Source organism: Hyperoodon ampullatus (genome assembly GCF_949752795.1).
Source record: "Hyperoodon ampullatus genome assembly, chromosome: 18".
Lineage (NCBI taxonomy): Eukaryota > Metazoa > Chordata > Mammalia > Artiodactyla > Ziphiidae > Hyperoodon > Hyperoodon ampullatus.
The window spans coordinates 35,798,840-35,807,082 of record NC_136931.1 but is presented as its reverse complement, the minus strand read 5'-3'; the positions used below and the strand labels follow the sequence as shown (position 1 = coordinate 35,807,082).

Sequence of the window (8,243 nt, the reverse complement as noted above, 5' to 3'; positions counted from 1 at the left end):
ACTTGTGGCAAAAGGAATTCAGAAAAGAGAGGAGGGCTGGTGATGGTCGAGGCATCAGAGGATTTGGGGAAGATGGGGCATCTGGATGGGAGGCGGGGAGGATGAGGGCTGGTTTCTGGGTGGAGAGTGTGTTGAATTGAGTCTGAGGACTCTGACAGCAGACTCTCCATCTGGTTTACTCACCACAATAGTTCTAGATCCTGGGAGTGGCTCAGAGCAGGAGCTCACCAAATCGATGTAAAATGATGGATTAGACCCAAGACTGGGAGACTTTGGTTCTTGTTGTGGCTCTAACATTACCTTGTTTTGTGACCTCAACAAGTTACATCCACTCCTAGAACTTGGGGTACGGTCAGTGCCACCCAAACCACAAGACCTGAGATGAGGATGGGAGCTGGTCCCCAAAGAAAAAACTTGGGGAGCGATTACGGGGAGCCAGAGAATGGATGATGGGAAGGCCGACCCACACACATATGCATGCAAGCGCGCACACACACACACAAACACACACACAGTTATTTCAGTGGCTCATTGCTCCTCTGATTATTTTCCCAAACCCTTCACAAAAACCAAGTTGCTCATAATAATAACCATGGATCATTGTGCCTTAGTAGGTTCTGAGTAGAACCCAGAACTCAAGCTTCTCAGCTCACTGGTGGATCTTCTTGCTCACATACACAGGTAGAGAGCCTCAAAGTTCCTCAGAAGCCTGGCAGTGATTCCCAGGATCAGATAATATTCCAGAGGAGAAGTAAGGGCAGATCCATTGGTGGACTCATGTATTTATTCTTTGTCAAGTATTCACAGAGTATCTTCTCCATGTCAGGCTCTGGGATTGGTGAAGCATATGAGTCAGGATAGGCTAAGTTTGCTGGCATAACAAACACTCCCCACAGCTCCGTGACTTAAACAATGAGGGTTTATTTCTTGCTCATGCTGGATTGTCATCGTAGGTTGGCTGGGGGGTTATTGTCCATCCTTCATATGGAATCAAACTGATGGAGCAGCTGTTCTCTGGAACACAGCTTTCCTTGTGGCGGGGGTTATGGTGCTGGTGAGACACCCACAGGGTTTTAGAATTAGAGGCGAGTTGGGTGAGGAGTGAAACATCTAGAAAAATGGGCAGTGGTGAAGGCCCTTGAGCACCATGATAAGGAGTTTTTACTTCATCTTGTAGCCCTTCCTCAAAATTGGCCTCACCTCTGGAGATGAATCTGAACTTTCCTTCTTGGTTTCCAGGATCTGAACAAGTATTTGCTCATGACAGTCCTAGGGACCTAGGAAGCTTCTGGTCAGCAATTGTCCAGACCATCATATCCTGCCTTGGTGTGGTCTGAACTGGAAAATCTGTGTGGCTGAAGAGAAGCCATGTATGTAGAAGAGATAACTGGAGTGCACTCTGTTTAGATTTAAGCTCTCACCATCTCACTATAATTAAGTGCCAAGTGGTTATTAAACAATACATTTACAGAATTCTGACAACTGTGTAAGAACCTTTCCTCTCCTACAGTGAATATTCCCCAGTAAATACGCTTGTAATATTTCACTGGCTTTTAATTAACCCGACTCGCCTATAAAACCATTTATCTTTTAAAAAGACTGTTGTTCCATGTGCAATACGTGTCAATAGATAATTAAAATGTTTTTCTTAGAGAATGAACAGGAAGATGTGATCTATGCATTTCAGAATGTTATTATTAAAACTGTTATTTATTGAGGTTTAAGCATTTGTTACTTGGTAACTATATAGCGACTGTGTCTCTTTAATACCAAAATTAAACAGGCACTGCAGACAAAATGTGCAAGGTTAGAAAACCTCTTGGGTCATAATTAAATAGTACAAGTAATAAACGTTCAGTTCTTGTTTAGGAAACAAACGCACCGATCTGTTTTCTTTTCTATCAGGAATTGGGAGGGTGTGTCTTTGTTTTTCCAGGAGCAGCCTGGCTGTGTCGCTGTTTCAAACACCGACACTTTTTTCAGAGCATCAGAAGTTTCTTCTAGAAATAACAGCTACAAAGTGTTTGGGGAACCTTAAAATAAAAGACAGTGTGAAACTGCTCTGGTGAATGTAGACTTTTCTAGAACTAGTGGCTGACCAGAGCCCCATGCCTGGGAGTAGACCTGTGTCTGCGGATGGCAGCCCTCAGAGAGAGGCCATCCCACCCCTGGCAGCAGGCAGCCTGGCAAGGGTCCCTTTCCCACTTCTCCTGGCTGTCCCAAGCTGCCCACCCTGGAGAAACATCATGCTCGCCTCTCGGGCTAAGGGCCCCTAACTTGTTGTCCCATTTACCATGAGCCCCTTATTGTGGGTTCAGCTGTGTCCCCAGAAAGACACTGAAATTCTAACCCCCAGTACCTGTGAATGTGACTGTATTAGTTTGCTAGAGCTGACAAAACAAAGTACCACAGCCTGGATGTTTAAACAACAGAAATTGACCCTCACAGTTCCGGAGGCTGGAAGTCCAAGATCGAGGTGTTGGCAGATTGGTCTCTCCCGAGGCCTCTCTCCTTGGCTTGTAGATGATGCCTTCGCCCTGTGTCCTCACCTGGCCTTTTCTCTGTGCACACATATTGCTGACCTCTCTTCCTCTTCTTATAAAGGCACCAATACTATTGGATCAGGGCCACGCTTATGACTTCATTTAACCTTAATTCCTCTTTAAAGGCCCAATCTCCAAATACAGTCACACTGGGGATTAGGGTTTCAACATATGAAATTTGGGGGGGGACACAATGGTGTCTGAAACAGTGACCTTATCTGGAAATAGGATGATCGAGTTACGATCGTTAAGATCAGGATTCATATTAGGATGAGTCCTCATGCAATATAACTGTATCTTTACAAAATAAGGAAATTTGAACAAAGAGACAGACAAGTACACAGAGAGAACGCCACATTAGGATGAAGGCAGAGCTCTGGGGGAATGCACCTACAAGCCAGGGAGGCCAAAGATGGCCAGCAGACCACCAGAAGCCAGGGGAAAGGATGGGACAGGGTCTCCTTCACAGCCCGCAAAGAGTACCAACCCTGCTGACACCTTGATCTCAGACTTCTAGCCCCCAGAACTGGAGACCACACATTTCTGTTGTTTAAGCCCCCCAGTTTGTGGTACTTTGCTACAGCAGCCCCAGGAAATGAATACAACCTCTGAGAAAGAAATTCTATCACACTCTGATCCTCCAGCCGGTCCTCACTGGGTTCTCAGGTCTTCCTAACCCACAGACCTGGGGGACAAAGCCAGGTCCTCAGTCATTTAAATGGACTGAGTAGACTAACATGAGATGCATGACACAGTCTATTAGGGTGATGGAAACAGATATAACATATTATCATTTCCTCTTAAATTGCATCTTTGTGTATATTTTATCATGTACAATATTAATACAGTAGTAGATGTATATGCTTTATAAGCAAACGTGCACTTATATCAGGGTAGGGAGGGGTCCATGTTCAAAATGTTTTGACTGATAGAGCTGTGTGATCACACAACTTGGAGACCACTGTTCCAAGGTGGGGAGTCAGTGCTGAAAATTTTGTTGTTGTTGTTGTTCCACAATTCATTTACTGAATCGGGGCAGGCAATTTAACAACAGATTGCAAGATAAGGCTGGGAGAGAAGAGTTCTTGCTTTCTCTCCCAGGAGCCAGTTGTGTCACGGATGCTTGTAGATTTTCCAAAATAGCCATCTGTTGTTGGGCAAGCTGGGTCTGAAGCTGGAGATTGGCACACATACATTCTAGGAGTCCTAGACATTCCTTGGGCTTGTGCTCAATTCCTGAGGGCAGCTTTGTTGCCAGGATTTTCAGGAAAGTGGCTGGTGGGGAACTTGCTTGAAGTTTAATAAAGCTGGGGAAGGGTTTGGCTCGACAAAGAGTCACAGCATCACCTTCCTCTTTGGCTCTTCTGTTAGTAGGATGACTAGAATGCTGCTCCAACTAAACACCCACAGGTGTGGTGCCGCCCAGTCCAGTCCAATTGGACTACAACTCCCATTTCACCCCTCATCAAACCGGCCAGGTCTTCCCTCAACTGACGGTTTCAGTGCTGAAAAAATTAGACCAGAGAGCTCCTGTTCAGGAGGATTTCATGTAAGAGTCAGAAGAAAAGATTTTAGAGTTCTAAAGAGAATTCTTAAGGTTGTAAAAGAAGATTCAACAAACAAAAGATTGGAGACAAATAGTAGGTTTTCCCACTGCCCTGGAGCACCACACTTGGATTATTCATGACATCATCATACGTCTCACAATTTGTAATATTTTGACCTCCTTCAAGCCGAGGTGTCATTTGTCTCACCCTGAGGTCCTCTGAGCCCGACATCATGCATGTCCACAGTGTGGTCCCAGGGGGTGATTAACAGTGCTCTAGGTGGAGAGGAGATGGCAGGGCCCGAGCCGGCACTGGCACATGGCCAATCTTTCTCTTTAAGCCCCTCCATCCTGAGAGTGACAGGTGAACTGTGGGTCAGGAGGAGGGGAGAGAGGAGAGTGAGACAGAGAGAAGCAGGAAGACAAGCCTCAGAGGAAGAGGTAGGTAAACAGAGAAAAATACAGGAGGAGGGCATCTGAGAAGCAGAGATAGAGATGGTCAGAGGGCTGAGGGCGGAGGCAGAAGTTTGGAGGCAGAAAGGAGGGATGAAATCACGAGAAAAATTCAATGCTTGCTAAAGGTTGTTCAAACACGTGGTAATTTTTCGTACGTCATAATTTCAGTATGTTTAGGGCTTTACTTAGACATTATCCCAATCTGTATTACTGCACTCATGTGAATAAACATGCTTTACATCTGGAATTTTGGGCATTATGTTACGGGTTCTAGAGTGCGCTGTGCCCTCGGGCCGGGAAAGGGCATATTTTTGGTGGGCACCAGACTTCAGGTTATGGAATCCGAAGGCCTGGATGTCAGCCATTAAGCCGCCCATCGGTGTCCTCGTCCCCTCTCCCTGGAAGCTGAGAACAGATGTTCTCTCTGCCCTCGTAGCTGCCTTGATTCCAGGAGAAAGGAGAGAGAGAGAGAGAGAGGAAGGGCTCTGGATGTGGATGCGTCCTTTCCTCTCCTCCCTGTGTTACCATAGTATCTCGTTTCCTTGGTTACCGGTGGCCAAGGAAAGGACACTGGGCAAGTGCAGGATTTTGATGGAGCTCTCTAAAGAGAGATGTCAGCACAGACCTTGTCTCTTTTAAAAGAACACTCGTTCTGAGAGGTTGCTCAAGAATGGGGGTGGGGAAGAAATGGGTAGTTCTCATGGAGTTGGAATTTAGAAATTTCATTTCACTGGATAAAAATGAAGCACTTAAAAGATAACCTTGAGGAATCAAAGCCAGGGAGGCCTTACCCAGCTTTGCACATTGCTGGAAATCTGGAATTGGCAGGAAGGCTGTGATGCTAATTAAGAAATGATTTCTGCAAATGTTTACTTTAACTGCACCCAGCTTGGGCTAGCTCAGTAGCTGGCCTGCTCTTTTCCCTGGATAACTAAGCACCCTTGGGGCATATGGGAATATGCCACTTCCGCTGGGAGCATTTGGCATCAGCCTTTAACAGTCCCAAGAGGTCACATAGACCTGTGAAGTCTCTCCTGAGAGCCTCTAGACTTTTTTTTTTTTTTTTTGACAGTTAAATGATGTGGAGGGCAACGGCCCTCAGTTCTACTCAACTTTTGAGCATCAGTCGAGATATCTGTCCTTCCAGTACGTTTGTCTTGACTTCTCCACCTTAGATGCTCTTCTTCAAGAACCCCAGGAACTACATTTTATCATTGAAAGTGTTATCACTGCATTTACTACGTTGTTCACTAATTGTATGATTATTAGTCTTTCTCCTCCGCCTGGTTTTGAGTTTTCTCATTTTCATTTCTTTTTAAAAAATGTTTCAGTTTGGGAGGGAGAGTAGGTAACACGTAAAGGTGGTTAGACCATTAGATCAGTACAAAATGGTCTATGATGAAAAGCCTCCTCTGGCTGGAGCCCCCACTCTTGACCCTCACCCTCTGGGCAGCCATCGCTTCCACTGCTTGTGCGTTCTTCTAGAGAGTGGATGCAGAAATGAGCATGTTTGTCTGCCTCCCTCTCTATTCGTCCTTCATCCTTTATCTTCCTCCCTGTCTCTCTTTTACCCAAATGATACAATCCACACTATTCTGCTTATTACGTTTTTTAAAATTAGTCATCTATCTTGCAGATCTTTTTTATATAAGTATGTATAGAACTTTTAAAAAATTGCAGTGTAGCATTCCACTGTATGAGTCTGCCTCTTTTCTCACTCATCTTGGATTTCCAAAGGCTCCTAGTACAGATCCAGCCCATGGTAGATGGTCGATGAGCATTCGTCAAATAAACGAATGAATGAAAACTCTCTATGTTGAGAGATCTTAATTAGAGTCTCAGGAATATGAAAAGTTCAACTACATGGAAACATTTTTCCCCCAAAGTAAGACCTATGTATTCAGTGGGGGCGGGGAGTGGGGTAGTGCCAGTGGACCTTCTGTGGGAAGAGGAAAGGAAAAAGAGACCAAAGGTATCCCAAGTGGAATTAGACATAAGAGCCCAGCTTGCTGGGACTTTTATTTATTTGATGCACAGGTGGTCTCTCGGCTGGTGTTCTGTGAATCCTGTTCATTTTGGGGCCGGTATTTTTGATATGGGTCTGGATTTGTTCCCTCTGTTTTTGTTTGTTTTCTTTATGGGGAGGGACAGTGTGAAAGCTCTCTTTGGCTGTCATCTGTGGCTGACTGCTAGCCCTGTGCAGCCTGGTTTATAGCTCAGCACCGCCATGGTCAACTGCAGGCTGTCTGGGTGATGATGTGGGACATGCCAGCTGGCCTCACACTCAGGGGCACCTTTAGGTTTTCCAGGAGGATGGAGACTCCCGGAAATGGGGACTCCTTCCCCCGCTTTCTTTCTGTGCTAAAGCTAATAGTTTAGGGGAAGCCGTGTGCACTATGGTTTCCTCCTTAGAGCCTATTGGCCTGAGTTTAGTCCTCCACCCACACCTGTCCCCACTTTGAAACAGACAGGTATCCAGGCAGCTTGAAGGAGGCTGTGCTTTCTGGAAGAGGTGACAGAAGGGTGTGGTGTAAGAACTAAAATTAAGACTCAATATTACGTGTTGCGTTGGCATCTGGTAAAATTGGGAGGGCCTCCAATGGTTTAACTGCAAATTCTTCTTCTAAGACTGTTTCCAAGGACAGGGTCCCCAGCTCAACAACCCTTCTTTTCAAGGGACTAGGCACAGTTAGTTCCTGCTTAATGCTGGGTAGTGGGTTTCAGTTCCCTCCCAGTCCATGGAATTATTCAAACAAAAACCACAACTTCCCATGGGAAACAAGGAACACCTCTTCATACTAGAAAGCCTGCCTCTCACAGCCCCTGGTTTTTCATTCTTCCTGTGTGGCCCTGCCTGGTATTCAGTGTCCTCCTTCCCTGGGCTATGAGTATAACAATCTGCTGTGTTGATCTTATGAGTCCTGGGTCATGTGTCATGTGTTCATCCATGCCCATAACCCTAGGGTGTGAATCCCTCCCTCAGCAACAGGGTGAATGGGGCTTAGAATAAAGGGTGCCCAATTCTGAACTCTTAAGGGCATCAGCATCACCTGAAACACTTGTTAAAATGTGCTTTACACACAAGAGATTCAGAAGGTCTGGGGCAGTGCCTAGGAATCTGCATTTTAACAGGCCCAGGTGATTCTCACTTGGGTGATATGCAGCCATGACTTCCAAAGCCTCTCCTTGCAGTCTTAATGTTGATAGGGAGGCGTGTTCAACCTGGGAATCTAGGGAAGGATAGGAAATATGATGTTCCACTGCCCTTGCATGATCTCTTTTGTCTTCCTGCACCTATAATGTAGGTCAGGTCTCACCAGTTCCATCAGCACTTGGTTCTAAAGGTCAGGGCCAAGAGCACTGGAACGTTCACAAGTTTGTTCTCCATTTGATAAACTCTGGAAGGTTAAGTCACAGAGTCCCACTGAGCAGGAACCTCGGAGGAGCCTCATGGGAGGATGAGGGTGGAGTGGGGAAGTGTGAGAGATGACTCAGTTTGGGGTCTGGACTTTTTCTTGAAGTTCAAAAGTTACCTTGCCTGGCAGGGCCAAGTGAGGAACAGAAGACCTCTCTTTCAAGATCTCTATTAATAGCTGAGTCTAAGTTTATAGGAAGTCACAGAAGAATTTGATATAGCTCAGCCACTGGGTTCATATATGCATCTGTTCATTCACTTTATGTTTATTTATTTTTATTTT

General features: G+C 45.5%; 1 protein-coding gene across 1 annotated transcript; it reads right to left on the bottom strand.

The window, feature by feature from the left end:
- Positions 1–3,565: 3,565 nt before the first annotated feature.
- Positions 3,566–4,321, bottom strand: LOC307066822 (uncharacterized protein; the record flags this gene model as incomplete). The annotated part of the gene is given in 4 exon segments (XM_079724059.1): positions 3,566–3,772; positions 3,776–3,778; positions 3,781–3,939; positions 4,298–4,321. Coding segments are annotated over 4 exon segments (393 nt in total).
- Between the last annotated feature and the right edge of the window lie 3,922 nt (positions 4,322–8,243).